The 17,011-nt window shown below is 46.0% G+C and overlaps 2 protein-coding genes across 2 annotated transcripts; one reads left to right on the plus strand and one right to left on the minus strand.

Annotated features, from left to right (window-relative positions):
• Positions 1-578: 578 nt before the first annotated feature.
• Positions 579-2,744, minus strand: LOC138820504 (sperm motility kinase-like). Its single transcript, XM_070012189.1, has 2 exons — positions 1,050-2,744; positions 579-836 (listed from the first exon to the last, which is right to left on the minus strand). The coding sequence occupies exons 1-2, from the start codon at positions 2,531-2,533 to the stop codon at positions 833-835; spliced, it is 1,488 nt and encodes a 495-aa protein (XP_069868290.1). The 5' UTR covers positions 2,534-2,744; the 3' UTR covers positions 579-832.
• Positions 2,745-10,456: 7,712 nt separating this feature from the next.
• Positions 10,457-11,289, plus strand: LOC138820492 (KH homology domain-containing protein 1-like). Its single transcript, XM_070012169.1, has 3 exons — positions 10,457-10,561; positions 10,715-10,897; positions 11,189-11,289. The coding sequence occupies exons 1-3, from the start codon at positions 10,477-10,479 to the stop codon at positions 11,287-11,289; spliced, it is 369 nt and encodes a 122-aa protein (XP_069868270.1). The 5' UTR covers positions 10,457-10,476.
• Positions 11,290-17,011: the final 5,722 nt, after the last annotated feature.

Genomic DNA, 17,011 nt, shown 5'->3' on the forward strand with positions numbered 1-17,011 from the left:
ATGACTGACATGTGCCACTGTGTGTCACCAAGGAGAGAGTAACACATTGCTGTGTTACAGCAGCTCACAGAAGTGACCCATCAGCCCCTCAGGTGCACAACCAGAGTTCTTCCCTGACCCAACATAGCCTGGCCCTCAGAACTTCACCAGGCTATGTCAGACTTCTGGGCAGATTTAGAACCCAACGTCTTCAAATGATGAGCTGGTGACACTGGGGGTCAGGCACTGGCCTGGAAGCAGCTCAGAGCCTCGTCCCTTCAGAAGCACTTCAAGGACTTTAAGCCAGTACTGGGGTTTGATTTCCAAGCCTTGTGCCTTTCTTTGGCTTTTCTGCCACAGCTCCAGTTGTCAGGAGCACTTTTAATCACTCACTGAAATAGAGGAGGCCCAGAAGTGACCCACAGCTGACAGACGCGTTCCTGTCACTCTCCCCTTAGTCTGTGGGCTACATCCCACATCCCAGCACACATTGCAATTTACTTCTCAATGAAGCTCGCAGAAGAAGGCCACAAGACAGAATTCATGGGATCCTCTCAGGAACTGACGTTTTGTGAGAACAAATTTATTAGCAACCATTTTTAGGAAAAGTCTGAGGCAGGTGTCTGCTCATGTCCAAGCATGCTTGCAAACCCTCTGTGGATGATGGTAGGGAGGAGCAGTGGTGGACTTCCTGTAGTCTGTGGCCGGCTGCCCAACTCCTCATGAGCTGGACAGAGTCACGGGGCTGGGCATGGTCTGACACAGCAGCAAACTTCCAGCTTCCCTGTGATCTGATGTCAGCCCACACTCGCTCCACCTGTCACAACCATGAGCTCAGGATTCCTCCTCTCCTTTATCTGCAGAAGACAGAGTATCAGTGACTGAACTACTTTTGTTGCTTCCTTCTCTCTGAACATGTTTCCATGAACGACCCTACCTCACCCCACCCCCAAGACACATCCAGCCCTTGGTACCCATAGAAAATTGGATTGCACATTGGATTACACATTGGCAAGGGTATTAAGTATAGCAGAGCCAAAACGCAGCAGCCCAGCTCCGTGTCCACCCACCTGCTCTCCAGCCTCTCCGTGCTGTCCTCGCTCTTCTCGCTCTCCTCGCTCTTCTCGCTCTCCACAGGGACGACTTTGTTCCGGCACTCTGTCTTTCCCAAAGGCAAGCAGCAACAGAGCCCTTGGAACCACCTCAGGCACCTCCTCAGTCTCTTCCACACCCTTCTGCTCTTCACCCTGACATAACTCTGTCCCGCAGGGGGCGAGTCCTGGGACTCTGCTGGATCTTCGTGGGGCCCGCTGTCCCCTGTCTCCACCAGGGCATCGAGGGCTGGAGCTGGGGCCGGGAGGGGAGGGGAGGAGGCTGGGGATGTGTGCAGGACTTGGGTGCTGCCCTTCTGGTCTTCCTCTTGGGAGGTGAGGGAGTACAGGGCGACCACACTGGCGTCGGCTGTGGGGACACTGAACAAAGACATGGTAGGGGACTGGCACGGCACCTTGGCGGGACGCAGGATCCTCAGGTGGTCGCTCTGGTCCCCGCACTCTGACTTCTTTTGCTCCAGAATCAGGTAGACGCCCATGAGCGCATTGTAGCTCTTGGCACTCAAGGCCTCTTTCACCTGCTGTGGGTCGTAGCCCATACCAGCCATGGCTTCCAAAATGGAGGGGTCCGGGCGCGGGGGGTGGCTCTCCGGAGCTGGGGGCTCCTGCACCCCCTGCTGGAGCCAGGGGTGCTCCAACACGCGCTGCAGTGAGGGCCTGCGCTGGGGGTCCAGGGCCACCATGCTGGTGACCAAATCCCGGAAGTCAGCAGAAACATGGGCGGGGAAGCTGAACTCACCCTTCAGCACCGCGTCCTCCGTCTGCATGGTGGTGTCTCCCCGAAACGGGGGGCGCCCCACCACGGAGGTATACAGCAACACGCCCAGGCTCCAGACGTCAGCCTTGGTGCCATCGTAGGCCTTGAGGAACAGGAGTTCCGGGGCGCAGAACGGTAACGTGCCCCCGGCTGCCAGGACTTTCTGGCCGGCCCTGACCCTGGTGCCCAACCCAAAATCGCACACCTTGGCGTTGCCGTTCGCGTCCAGGAGGATGTTCTGCAATTTCAGGTCGCCATGGATGATGCCCTGCCCGTGGCAGTACTGCACGGCCCGCACCACCTGGCGGAAGACATACCTGGCCTCCTCCTCCCACAGATACCCGACGGTCTGGATCAAGTCCAGAAGATCGCCGCCCTCCGCGTTCTCCATGACGAGGTACATGGTGTGCGGGGTATCTATGATTTCATACAACTTGACCACATTGGGGTGGTCCACCGAGCTCAGGAGGTCCACCTCGGTGCTGATGAGCTCCTTGTTCACGGTCTTGGGGATGGCTTTGATGGCCACGAAGGTGTGGGTGAGAAGGTGCTGAGCCAGCTTCACCTCGGAGAAGCCGCCCTCCCCGATGTCCCTCAGGACCCGGTACTGAGCCCTGAGCAGCTCCTGCCCGGGAGCCTGGGAGCCCAGCCCCGCCGGCTCCTCCTCACTGGCGGGAAGCAGCATCGCGCAGCCGGGCTAACGATGCGGCCCAAGAGGGCAAGGGGGGAAAGGGAAAGACAAACCCAAGTGGAAACACTAGGGAAGCAAATACAACAAACAGCAAAATGGAAAGGGAAGAAGCAGCTAACCTACCAAAGGCAATACTGGGGACGCAAACTACAAACACCACACAGCGCACAGAGCAGCTAGCTGCGAGTCCAGCAGGTCACCGCTAACAGCTTCCTGCTAGGTGGACTCAAATGCTGTCCAGACCGCTTCCTTATGTGCGCTGGGCCCTCACTCCATCACAGTGGCCCCTGTGAGGTCAGAGCAGGGAGAGGCCCAGGCATGGCTGGTGGACCCCACAGGCTCCTTTCACTTAAACACCCATTCGGAATGGAAAAGACGACACAAGTTTTGTTTAGTAGATAGTATACTGAGATTCATCATTAGTTATCTAGAACTTAAAATCCGATCCTGGCACCAGAGGCTCAGGTCTCTTGATCCTTGTTCCTTGGGAAGTTGACATTGGGAGGATGGCAATTCAATGTCAGCCCAGGCAGTGGGTGTGAGATTCCCTATCAACCGAAGGAGTTTGGTGTGCGGTGCACACCTGTCATCCCCTGATGATGGAGGCCAAATATAGGGACATCAGGCCCAGGTGCATGGCTGGAACAAAATCAAGTCCGTTTCTGAAATGTAACTAGCATATGAGAGGCTGGAGGTGTGTCTCAATGGTAGCACACCTTCCTAATAAGTACATGGCACTGGTGCCAATCACGTATCATCTCCCCTTCAAATTGCTAGAGTGCTTCAATCACTTTTTGTGTTTTTTGAACATCTGTACTATCTTGTGTTTTTTGTATGAAGATCCTGGGGCTTGAACTCAGGAACTAGGCACTATTTCTGAGCTGTTTTCTTAGGGTTAGTACTACCTCATAAGCCACAACCCCCATTCCCACTTTTTTTTTGTTTTTTGTTTTTTTTGGTGCCTAATTGGAGATGAGTCTCACAGACTTTCCTGTATGGATTGTTTTCAAACTGCTATCCTCAGATCTCAGCCCTCCTGCACAGCTAGGATTACAGGATAAATTATAAGCACCTGCTGACATCACATGGTCTTTAAAAATAAAAGATAGCAGGGTGCCAGTGGCTCATATCTGTTGTCTTAGCTACACAGGAGGCTGAGATATAAGGATTGTGGTTCAAAGCCAGCCCAGACAATAAAAGGCCATGAGACTCATTTCTTTCTTTCTTTCTTTTTCTTTTTACACTGTCCCTCAGCTCTTCAGCTCAAGGTTAGTGCTCTACCACTTGATTCACTGTGCCACTTCTGGTTTTCTGAGTGGTTTATTAGAGATTAAGAATCTCACAGACTTAGCCGGGCGCCAGTGGCTCTCGCCTGTAATCCTAGCTACTCAGGAGGCTGAGATCTGAGGATTAAGGTTCAAAGCCAGCCGGGGCAGGAAAGTCCATGAGACTCTTATCTCCAATAAACCACCAGAAAACCAAAAGTGGCACTGTAGCTCAAGTAGTAGAGTGCTAGTCTTGAGCTGAAGAGCTAATGGACAGCACTCAGGCCCAGAGTTCAAGCACCATGACCGACAAAAAAAAAAAAAAAAAAAAGAATCTCACAGACTTTCCTGCCCGAGCTGGCTTTGAACTGCAATCCTCAGATCTCAGCCTCCTCAGTAGCAAGGATTACAGGCATGAGCCACCAGCACCCACATGAGACTCATTTCTAACCACAAAAAGCTAGAAGTGGAACTGTGTCTCAAGTGTCAAGTGGCTAGACTTGAGCAAAATAAGCTCAGAGACAGTACTGAGGCCCTGAGTTCAAGCCCTAAAACCTGTGTGCCTGTGCACATGTGCACATGTGTGTGTGTAAACATGCATGTGCACACACACACACACACACACATATCACATGATGTCTGCTTACAACAGCCTGGAGAACTGAATCTTGATGCCCTTCTTTCAGGTCACACTCATTTTGCTCTGGGATAAATGAAAATGGATGCTTCATAGATATAGGGACCTGCTCTGAAGGCCCAGGATTCTCTTGTCTGAAATACACAAGTGAGGAACAAAGAAAGGCCAGAGGAGGAGTCCAGCTGGAGACAGGGATGGCCTCATTCCCACCTCCTGCTCAAACAGGCAGAGAGTTAACACGGCTGAGTCTGGCAAGCTTGAGGTAGTCAGTGTAATCCCTTCTTACTAGGAGCTGGAGCATGGTTTTGAGGAGTGGTTTGCTAAGGGCAAAGAATTTTTATTTTTTGTAGTATTAGTATTTGAACTCAGGGCCATCTGCATCAATGGTAAGCCATCAGTGTGGCACTTGAGATCAGACAGACTATTTATCTTTTGTTTTCTAAAATTCCACTTCCAAGTCCAGTGTAATAAAACATGCACACAAGGGTTTTATATTTGGGAACAAGTCAGTATTGATTGTGGCACCAGTAGTCCCAGCTACTTGGGAGGGTGACACAGAGGATCCTGAGTCTTAGGTACTCCAGGCCAACTATAATGTGGTGACTTAGGATGAGCATGTAGAAAGGGAGCTACTAGCCAATGTCCCTACACTGACTACTTGATCAGGCTGCTCCCCACAGGTGTCTTGAGAGTATATTAGGACTCTGCTACATTATATGTTTTATTCTGTTTTGTTATTGGTTTTTTTTTTTGAGATTTGCCAAACATAAATGTGCTTGGTTAAAACCTCATGCTTCTGCCCTGAATACTTTCTTCAGAGACACCAAAAACCTACCATTTGTTTCTCCCAACAACGAGATCCCTCTGGAAAGAAAATAAATAAACCCTTTATTTGGTCTTTCAGAATGATCTTTTTTTTTTTTTTTTTTTTTTGTCAGGCATGGGGGCTGAACTCTGGGCGCTGTCCCTCAGCTCTTCAGCTCAAGGCTAGCACCCTACTGCTTGAACCACAGTGTCTCTTCTACTTTTTTCTGCTTATATGGGGCTGAGGAATCGAACCCAGGGCCTCATGCATGCAAGTCAAGCACTCTACCACTGAGCAACTTCCCAGTCCTGATCATTATTTTTTAAAAATTCTTTTTAAATTCATTAAGGAAAGACTACAAGAACATTCAAGTTTGCTTGACATTCTCCAAAGCTGGAGTAACTCAGATTATTATTAATGTATTTTTAATTACCAAATATAGAATAACTTTTTTAAATTGACAAATTAAAGAGATAGTTAGAAGCCGGGCGCTGGTGGCTCACGCCTGTAATCCTAGCTACTCAGGAGGCTGAGATCTGAGGATCGCGGTTCAAAGCCAGCCCGGGCAGGAGAGACCGTAAGACTCCTATCTCCAATAAACCACCAGAAAACTGGAAGTGGCGCTGTAGCTCAAGTGGTAGAGCGCTCGCCTTGAGCTGAAGAGCTGAGGGACAGCGCCCAGGCCCAGAGTTCAAGCCCCACGACCGTCAAAAAAAAAAAAAAAAAAAAAAGAGATAGTTAGGTTTTCTGAGGCTAATTTACTTCTGAAGGTACGGACTGAGATAGGAAATGATAATACATTCCTTATGCCCATGTCTGAGGACATATGACCAGATTAGCTCAGTGTACTTGACTGAGCCAAATTCTCTACCACTGGGCTTCTTCTGTCTTTGCCTCGCAAATGGTAGAATTAGACATAGAAGCCCATCGCTGGCAAAAGATTTTTTTTTCCCAGTTCAAATGTCTGAAATCAGGGCTTTCCACTTGAGTGGCTTTCTTGCTTGATTCATACCGTTATCACTTGAGCCATGCCTCCATCCTAAGTTTTTGTTGGTTACTTTACAAATGAGGTTTCAAGAACTTTCAGGACTGGGTTAACTTCGAACCATGATTCTCCAGGTTTCAGTCTCTGGATTAACTAGGATTAAAGGTGTGAACTGGATCTGGCTCAAGACACTGATTTTTATAAAGAGAAGTTCTAGCCAGCTGCCAGTGGCTAAAGCCTGAAATCCTAGCTACTCAGGAGGCTGAGATGTGAAGATCCAGATTCAAAGTCAGCCTGGATAGATAAACCTAAGAGATTATTATCGTCAATCAACTACCACAAAGCTGGAAGGGGAACTGTGGCTCAAATGGTAGAACACTGCCGTTGAGCAAAAAGCTAAGGAACAGCCGTCAGGCCCAAGTTCACACCTCAGTACTGCCACATATAATAATAATAATAATAATAATATGGAAGAGGAGGAGGGGTGGGTGAAATGGGGGAAGAAGTAAGAAAGAAGAGGAAGAGGAAAGAAAAGGAGGAAGAGAAGGAAAACGAGGAGGAGAAGGAAAAATAAAAGGAGTTGTTGAAATTCGTTGATAACTGGGATATTCACACCGTGTTAGTATTATCTCTACCTCTGGTCCTCAGCTCCACCCAGACCTGAGCTCCTCCCAGCCCTAGAGTTCCAGCAGTATAGCTGGCCACTCCCTCTTTCCCCCCAGAGCTACCTGCCTACGTACTTACCTCACTTCGCCCTCACTTCCCCCCCAGACCTACCTGCCACCTGGATGGGGGCAGACAGATGCTACATATTCCCTCTCCCGGGAGATATGGCCCCTGTAATAAACCTTACAATAATGCTTCTCCTGTGCCTGCCTGCCTCCATGTGGTCCCCTGGGATGGTCATGAAGGATTCTTACACAATGTACTTTATGGGAATGTACTTAATAGCACATTCCTAAACTCTCATTCTAATTCTGCTTCCATTTCTGAAGACCTGTAATTATGGAACTATCTATGTTCTATGCAGGTATTTAGGATTATTTTATTTTTGAGGGTTTTTGGGTTTGAGACAAGTTCAAAGTATGTAGCCCAAGATAGACTTGATCTCTAGAATCTTCCTTCCACAGCTTTCCAAATGGAAAGAATTACAGGCATTCATCACTGTGTGTCTGCAATGATTATGAACTGCTGGTTTTTAAGTTCAGAATTTATTCAAAATCAGGCTTTCTGCCACATAATCTGAAATTTTAAATATTTACATAGTCAGTAAGGATTCAATTGGGTTTGTCTATTTTAGAAAACTTCAGAAAAAGAGAACATTACTCTGACCTTTGGTGAAGGTTTGATTCAAAATGACAAGGAAGGCTGGGAATGTGGCTTAGTGATAGAGCATTTGTCTAGCATGCATGAAGCCCTGGGTTTGATTCCTTAGTACCACATAAAAAGAAAAAGCCGGAAGTGGCACTATGGCTCAAGTACTAGCCTTGAGCAAAAAGCTCAGGGACAGTACCCAGGCCCTGAGTTCAAGCCCCAGGACCAAAAATAAAAAGGACAAGGAATTATAGAACTTATTGGAGCTTTACAATTGTCTAAGGGGGTATCCACATTGAAAAGTGGAGACTCATTCCAAGTACAACTTTGAGTCCTGAAGAACTTGGTTAATCACAATGCCAACAGAACAAGTTGCATTAATGCAAGCAGTTGCTGCAGTGATCACTTTTCAAGGTGTTCTTGCCATTGCTCACTGGGTCCACAAGGATGGAGGACATCAGTGAATAGTCAAGGTTCTGGTGACAAAATTGCTCCCTTGTTATTCCCTGTCTAATATTGACAGTGTTATGATTTCATATATTTTTGGCAGTTTGGGGATTGACTTCAGGGCTTCACACTTTTGTGGCTTCCTTGCAGGCCTGCTGCTCTACTAGCTGAATGAAGCCTCCATTCATGCTTTGTATTGATTAATTGGAAATGGTATCTGCACAGCTTTTCTGACTGGATTGGCTTTCAACCAGGATCGTTCAATCTTAGCCCCTAGAGTAGATAGGCTTAAAGGGTGAGTCATCATGCCTGGCTTCAAACTTATTCTTCAGTGGTGTGGGGCATTTGTTCCACTGTGGCCTAAGAACATTTCCAAAATCGGTTTTCTATAAACAACAACAAAAAAAAACTAGAGAGAGAAAAAAAAGAACTTTGAAAATTAATTCAGGATACTCTCCAAGGGTCAAACTTTCAGGATCTGAAAATGGCCGTTGTCAGTCTCTGCATGATTAGAACTTGGGTAGGGGATCAGACTTCCTGGCCCTAATGGAAAGGACCAGATTAGACACCATGAACTGAGTTTTCTTTTTTTTGGGGGGGGGGGTTCCGGTTGTGGGGTCTGAACTCTGGGCCTGGGTGCTGTCCCTCAGCTCTTCAGCTCAAGGCTAGCGCTCTACCACTTGAGCCACAGCGCCACTTCTGGCTTTTCTTCTTTTTGCTTATGTGGTGCTGAGGAATTGAACCCAGGGCCTCAGGCATGCAAGGCAAGCACTCTACCACTAAGCCACCTTCCCAGGCCCTGAACTGAGTTTTCTTAAGTACAGTCCTGAGACAAACCATCCTTGGAAGGAGATCCAAACTGGAATCTTCAGATAAAGCTAATGATACCAAATGGATAATGTCCTCTCACCAGAGTGAAACAAATTTCTTGCTTTTTTTTTTGGTCAGTTGTGGGGCCTGAACTCTGGGCCTGTGTGCTGTCCCTCAGCTCTTCAGCTCAAGGCTATTGCTCCACCACTTGAACCACAGTGCCACTTCCAGCCTTTTGTGCTTATGTGGTGCTGAGGAATTGAACCCAGGACCTCATGCGTGTGAAGCAAGCACTCTACTACCAAGCCACCTTCTCAGTCCTCTTGCTTTTTTTTCTTGGTATGCTGGGGATTGAATACAGACAGGGCTGGATATGGTTTGATCCTAGTGCTTGACCACATTCCCAGCTCTTTTTTTAATTTTTAATCTTGTTTAAAGATAGGGTCGGGGCTGGGAAGGTGGCTCAGTGGTAGAGCACTTGCCTTGCATGCATGAGGCCCTGGGTTCGATTCCTCAGCACCACATAAGCAAAAAGAAAAAAGCCGGAAGTGGCACTGTGGCTCAAGTGGTAGAGTGCTAGCCTTGAGCTGAAGAGCTGAGGGACAGTACCCAGGCCCAGAGTTCAGGCACCATGACTGGGCCCCCCCACCAAAAAAAAAGATAGGGTCTCCTAGATAACTGGCCTCAAACCTTCATATTTCTGCCTCAAGTTTCTGAAGAGCTGAAATTATGGACATAAACCTCTACACCAAGAAATTACATTTTTATATGTTTGTTCTAGTACAGGGCTTGAACTCAGAGCCTTGAGATTTAGCTTGCCTTGCTTACTTCCAGCTAGTATTCTACGACTTAAGCCAGGCTTTCAGTCTGATCTTCTGTTGCTATCTTCCAGGTCTCAGACTTCAGAGATGGGATTATGGGTATGGGCCACCAATCCCTCCCTAGCTCAGTAGAATTTCTAATTAATCTGACAATCTTTTTTTTAATTGCTCTTGTTGGGCTTTAGAGCCCATTTGAGGTCTGGCGAGGCCAAAATAAGATTTCAAGATCCTCTAAGGAATTTTCACATTTTTAAATACTCTATAGTGTCTCTCCACTTGTACAAAGGTAAACACCCTTGTGTCTCCATTGCTTTTGTTGTGTATTGTATTTTGTAATTTGTTAGAATGGGTGACATGCTGAAACCTCTGGCTATAGAAATTGCCATAGTTGCCACTTTCACAAGCCTGTCCCTGCTGCCATAATGCCCCACACTAAGAACCCAACTTTGCTCTGTTGCTTGAAGCCACCAAAACCCTGGGAGCCCATTCCAGAGCCTTCTTGCTCCAGCACAAGCTCAGTAGATCTGCACTGACAGTATGTAAAATTAGAGTCAAGGTGGGTTTGGATTCCAGGCCTCAGAAAGGCAAACAAGAATTGTGTTATCTAGCTTCACATGAAAGGATTATGTGGAGGGTTCAGACACTGGATTTAGCAGAGAGGGGTGGATTTTCTTAGAAGGGCTTTGGGGCTGGTTCACCCTCTCTAGGGTGGGACAAGGTGGGGGAGGGAGGCTTGTCTGAGTGAAGACATAAATCTCAGAGCTTAGACCTTCATCCTTGCAAGCAGCTGCTTGGATTTGCTCTGTTCTGAGTAAAGCTAGGGGAGAAGACAACATAGAGCTGAGCTCACAGCATGGGAGCCTGGTGGACCTGGCCTGAAAACTTCGATGCTCCATTGGTTTTTTACCTGACAGAACAACAGGAGAAAGACATATTCGGTAAGTGGCGCTTGTGCCCAACTCCTGCCCTCTTCACACTTTCCAATCTTTCCCTGTGCTCCCCCTGAGTCTGGGCCAGGCCCTGACCCTCAGAGCCACCAAGTGCCATGTAAGCTGCTGGTTCTCACATTCTTCTCTCTCTTCTGCTCCCAGGCCATGGGGATGCATTCCTCCCCTGCATTGAGAAACACAGCCACACCCTCATTCAGCTGGAGCCCTGGTTCACAGCCACAGGCCACACTCAGGTCACTGTGGTGGGTCCACCAAAGGCCAGGCAGTGGCTCAGGAACATGGTTCAGTATTTGGGGCACCAGGATGCTCGTTGTCAAGCCCAAGGTAGGTGTCTGACTGAACTGAGGGTGAAGGCTTGCTGACAGGTCTGGGGCTCCTGCATGGCAGGTTAAATTCTTGTAGAATCACTCACATGGTTGGACATCCAGATGTTACCCAGAACCCACTGGAGTGGCAGGAACCCAAAACTGACCATTTTGTGATCATGGGGTAGAGGGTACTCAAGGGTCCCCTGGGAGGGATGGGCTGGGTGAGTCTCTACCCCACACCTCCATGTCCCCACAGGCATCTTGCCTATGTTCATGGCTCTATTTGATCATTTCTTCTCCTTCTCAGGTTTGGAAATGCTGCAGCATGTCCGGAGCCAGCCCCTCACCAAGGAGGACTTGGCCTTTTCTTTCATCGCTTGTCCTGACACTGTGCTCCTGCTGTCTTAGCAACCATGATGAGTGATCCCTTCTCTCAGGCTTCCTTAAGAATAGGGCTTGATGCTCCTAGGGTTCCCTGGAGTTAATTTTGTCATAAAGACTAACTTCCTTGGGAAGCTAAGAAAGACAAGGAAGGTGTGGTGCAGGTTGGAATTTGTGGCCAGCCCCTCAGGGCTTCTAGGCATATGTCTGAGGGATGTCTCTTAAAAAAAAATATATATATATATATAAGGATGTGTTCTCATCTAAAAACTTATTATTGAATAATGATATGTAATAAATAAGCTCTGTCATGTATAATGCCTCTGTGTTTTGACAAGCTTGTCTTCCCTACTCATTTTTCCTGCAATTCCACCCAACTTCCAAGAAAACATCACCTCTCAAGAAATCTCAGATTATAAACTAGGCACTAGTGGCTCTCCCTGTAATCCTAGCTACTCAGGAGGCTGAGATCTAAGGATCACAGTTTGTAGCCAGCCCAGACAACAAAGTTGATGAGACTCTTAGCTCCAACTAACAATCAGAAAGCCAGAAGTGGCACTGTGGCCCAAAGTGGTAGAGTGCTAGCCTTGAGCAAAAAAGCTCAGTGACAGCCCCCAGGCCCTGAGTTCAAGCCTCACAATCAACCCTCCCTCCTCCCCCCCAAAAAGAAATGAAAATAAATCTTAGATTATAACTAATGTGAATACCACTTCCAAACCAATTAAAAACCATTCAATAGGGTAAACAACTTAAACTAAGCATAAGTGCTCCTATTAGCTTACAGGGATTAGCATAACTTTTACCTTTTGGGGCACCATTTGGGTTTTCAATTTTTATTGAGATTAAGTGGTTACATAAATTTCACACATTTCACAGTATTGTGGGATAGTGATACTTAAAGTCACAAACACTTTAACCTTCACAAGGCAATTTGTCATTATCACGGTCTATAAAGTTTGTGAATTCTATAAGCTTTTGACAATACAACTATTTCTTCCCCATTGGGTGATATGTACATTTCTTTCCTTTTGCTTAGTGTAAGCTGTTCCCTCTTACATTTGGGTTTTGTTGATGTTATTGTTGTTTGACTGTCATGGGGCTTGAACTCAAAGTCTAGGTGATGTCCCAGAGCTTTTTTCTCTCAAGGCTAGTGCTCTACCACTTTGAGCCACAGTGCCACTTCTGGTTTTCTGATAGTTTATTGGAGGTAAGAGTCTTACAGACTTTCCTGCCCATGCTGTCTTTGAACTACAATCCTCAGATCTCAGCCTCCCGAGTAATACCATATGGTTGAGAGGCATATTTTCATAAAAGGAAGGACACAGATACACTATGGACTCTTCTCTCTCAGCTATCTTCAAACAAGCATCCTCAGATCTCAGCTTCCCATAGCTAGGATTACAAGCATAAGATACCAGCCCCTACTTTGTGGGGTTTTATGGCAGCAGTGGGTCTTGAACTGAGGGCTAGAAAACACTTGGCTTTTTTTTTACTGGAGACTGGCACTTTACCATTTGAGCTGAACCTCCACTTCTTTCTGGTGGTTAATTGGAGATAAAAATCAGATTAGCAAGCTGGTTTTGAACCATAATCCTCACATTTCAGCCTCCTAAGCAGCTAACATTATAGCTGTGAGCCCCTAGCCCTGTTTCCATTACCCCCTTCCTTTTTTTTTTTTTTTGGTTGGTCGTGGGGCTTGAACTCCGGGCCTGGGTGCTGTCCTTATGCTCTTAGGCTTAAGGTGAATGTTCTACCACTTGAGACACAGCGGCACTTCTGGTTTTCTAGTGGTTTATTGGAGATAAAGAGTCTCAGGGACTTTCCTGCCCAGGCTGGCTTTGAACTGCAATCCTCAGATCTCAGCTTCCTGAGTAGCTAGGATTATAGGAGTAAGCCACTGGTGACCAGCTCCATACCTCTTAACTTTGTTATTTAGCATGAACTTTCCCCATCCCCAATGTCTATGTATACACCCAGTACATAGGACTCTAGGGCAAGGACCTTCTCTGACTGGTTCCCTGAGACCAGCCTGTGTGTGTATTCAAATTTTGGGGACAGCCCGTTTAGAAGAAAATATAGTAAAAAAAAAAAAAAATTCTAGCAGGAAGATTATTGTAGTATACCTATTTTACAACTTATTTCATTGTAACTGGACACTATTCCATCTAAATTTGCAAGCAGACTTTGCCAACTTGCACTTCTTTAATGCATTGAATCTATGAAAATATTCTGGCTCATTATCCATACTAGAGAGCATCTCCTTTCTATGGGAGTAGATGCCCAGAAATGAAAAGACAGAATTTTTATTTCTTTTCAAAACTCTTTCAATCATGAGGTGAGGAGAGAGACTATTTGATTCTATACTAAACTTGTGGATAATTTGTGTCCACATTTTAGTTATTGCTTTATATAAATCATTATTTAAAAGTAAAGCACTAATTCATACTCCAAATAGAATTTGTTGTTAACTGTTGTTGCCCAGTGAGAGTGCTCACACCTGTAATCCTAGCTACTCAAGATGCTGAGATCTAAGGATCAAAGCAATGCCAGCACAGGTAGAAAAATCAAAGAGAATCTCACCTCCAATTACCAAGAAAAAGCAAGAAGTAGAGGTGTGGCTCACATGGTAGAGTAACAGTGGTAAATGAAAATGCCAGTCCAAAGTGCAAGGCACTATCCTGAATTCAAGATCCAGTACTGTGTGTGTCTCTCTCTCTCACACAAACACACCCCAAAATAATCACATGGCATTTTGAGAGAAGTGCTATTTCAGTAGGTCTCAGGGAGGTGTAAAGCTACTTTTAACAATTTCCCAGGTATGCCGAGGCTGCTAGTTAGTGGGTCACATTTTGGGCAGCGGGACTATATACACCGCAATGATGCACCAAAGACTGGATCTAGAGGATCAAACCAGGGCCATGTATCCTCAGGTGCTGTCCACTAAGGTAGATTTCCATCTTTTAAGGGAAGGACTTGGAGAAAAAGCACTGCTGTTCATACTCTTTATTCAGTACTAGTCCCTCCGCAGCTTTGAAATGATTTCTATAAAAGTACTTCTGATTCCTTTAACTTTAAATCCAGTTATTCAGCTGGACACCAGTGGCTCATGCTTTTTATGCTAGCCACTCAGAAGGCTGATAAGGAATGAAGCTAGTTCAAGAAGGAAAGTCTATGAGACTCTTATCTCCAGTGAACCAGCAAAAATCCAGAGGTAGAGGTGACCTACAAGTGGTAGAGTGCCAGTCTTGAGCCCAAAAGCTGAGGGACAGTGCACAGACCTTGAGTTCAAGCCTCAATCCCATAAGCACACATTAAAATGCCTTAGGCTGGGCTGGGAAGTTGGCTCAGTGGTAGAGCGCTTGCATTGCATGCATGAGGCCCTGGGTTTGATTCCTCAGCACCACATAAGCAGAAAAAGCTGGAAGTGGCGTTGTGGCTCAAGTGGTAGATTGCTAGTCTTGAGCTGAAGAGCTGAGGGACAGCGCCCAGGCCCAGAGTTCAGGCCCCACAACTGGACAAAAAAAATTAAAAAAATAAAAAATAAAATGCTTTAGGCTGTCAGTGAACTGGCAGGTAAGCAGACCACAGATAGTCTGGTCATCACACCACTGGCAGAGCTATACCTTGGATTTCCAAGTTTGAGATGGGGACCTCCCTGTTCCAGCACCCAGGTGCCTTAGGAAATACGTGTCACGGAGGTTGTCTGTTTACATGTGCGCCACCCTGGCTCACAAGCACCTCATATCTAAAAGCTGAGTATATTTAATAAGTTCCTGGGTCTCTTTAGTGGTTGAAAATGAAGTTGAAAGTTACAAAAAGACCATAGAGTGTGTCCTAAATGTTTTGTATGTGGCTACTATTGGCTCTTCAACTCGGGGTCTGAGCTCTCACTTGAGCCTCACCCCTAGTTTCAGCTTTTTCCTGGTTAGTTGGGGTAAGAGTCTCAAGTGACTTTTCTACCCAGCCTGTCTTCAAACCTCCATTCTCAGATCTCCCTCTTCTGAGTAGCCAGAATTACAGGCGTGAGTCACTGGAGTCAGCAATCACACCGCTTTCCCTTCATTTATTGTTTGTGGGGTTTTGTTTTTTTGATTTTTGTTTTTTGTGGGGTTTTTTTGTCTGTTGTGGGGCTTGAGCTCTGGGTCTGGATGCTGTCCCTCAGCTCTTCAGTTCAAGGCAAGTACTCTACCACTTGAGCCACAGCGCCACTTCTGGTTTTCTGGTGGTTAACTGGAGGTCAGAGTCTCACAGAGTTTCCTGCCTGGGCTGGCTTTGAACCAAGATCCTCAGATCTCAGTCTCCTAAGTAGCTAGGATTACAGGCATGAGCCACCAATGCCTAGCTTTTATTAAGATTGTTATAGCAGGTAGACGCTGGTGGCTCACGCCTGTAATCCTAACTACTCAGGAGGCTGAGCTCTGAGGATCACGGTTCAAAGCCAACTCGGGCAGGAAAGTCTGTGAGACTCTTATCTCCAATAAAACCACTAGAAAACCGGAAGTAGCACTGTGGTTCAAGTGGTAGAGCGCTCGCTGAGGGACAGCGCTCAGGCCCAGAGTTCAAGCCCCCATGACTGCCCAAAAAAAAAAAAAAAAAAAAAAAAAAAGATTGTTATAGCTACACATTCTCTTCCAAATCCCTACCACATTCTTCCAAGTGGTATAAAATTACTTGGAAAATTTGCAAGTTACAAAGAAATTCTTCCAGGAAAGGAACTTAATCTACAGAGAAGATTCTAATAAATTCAGGAAATCTTGCCATATTAATAGGACTATTCAGTGTATGAGAAGTACTAAATCCCACTTAGCAGGGCATGCTGTAATCTCAGCACTGAGAAGCTGAGGCAGGAGGATCAAGTGTCTGAGGCAAAAACAAGCCAGTTGCTTGTGGCTCAAGCATGGAATTTTAGCTACTCAGGAGGCTGAGATCTGAGGAATAATTTGAAGCCATTCCTGGCAGGAAAACCTGAGTGACTCTTATGTCCACTTAACCAACAAAATGCTTGACAAGGAGCTGTGGCTCAATGGTAGGAGGCCAACTTTGAAGGGGAAAAGCTAAGGACAGCACCCAGTCCTTGAGAAAAAGCATGTACATGCACACATGTGCACACACTTGCATGTGTACACATACACACAGAACAAAAAAAACAGGAGGAGGAAGAGAATCAGAAGGGCGAGGAGGAAGAGGATATATTAATCACTGAAATTGAGCAAAATATTATTGAACATTTAAATCCCTTAACAATGACAAATATATTCACATATTTATAGTTTTTTCATTAGGATAACAAATCCAGTACATATGATCTCATGTACTATTTCCAACAGACAAATCAGATTGTAAGTTTATATCAGATTATGGTTATAAGATGTATTGTCAAACTACACCTAATCGGCTTACAAAAATCTATCATGCATTTTTTTCCTTTTTTTTTTTTTTTTTTGCCAGTCCTATGGCTTGAACTCAGGGTCTGGGTACTGTTCCAGGGCTTCTTTTGCTCAAGGCTAGCACTCTGCCACTTTAGCCACAGTGCCACTTTTGGCTTTTTCTGTTATGTGGCACTGAAGAATCAAACCCAGGGCTTCATGCATGCTAGGCAAGCACTCTACCACTAGGTCACATGCCCAGCCCCTCTCATCTGTATTTTAATTTGAATTTTTACTATACCCTATTGATCTTTTTATTTTTTGATATATTTATCTTTCGAGTATTAGGGTTAAAAGAGAAAGGACTTAATGTTAGAATATCT

This window comes from Dipodomys merriami, unplaced genomic scaffold, assembly GCF_024711535.1.
Source record: "Dipodomys merriami isolate MVZ:Mamm:240054 unplaced genomic scaffold, mDipMer1.0.p SCAF_89, whole genome shotgun sequence".
NCBI lineage: Eukaryota > Metazoa > Chordata > Mammalia > Rodentia > Heteromyidae > Dipodomys > Dipodomys merriami.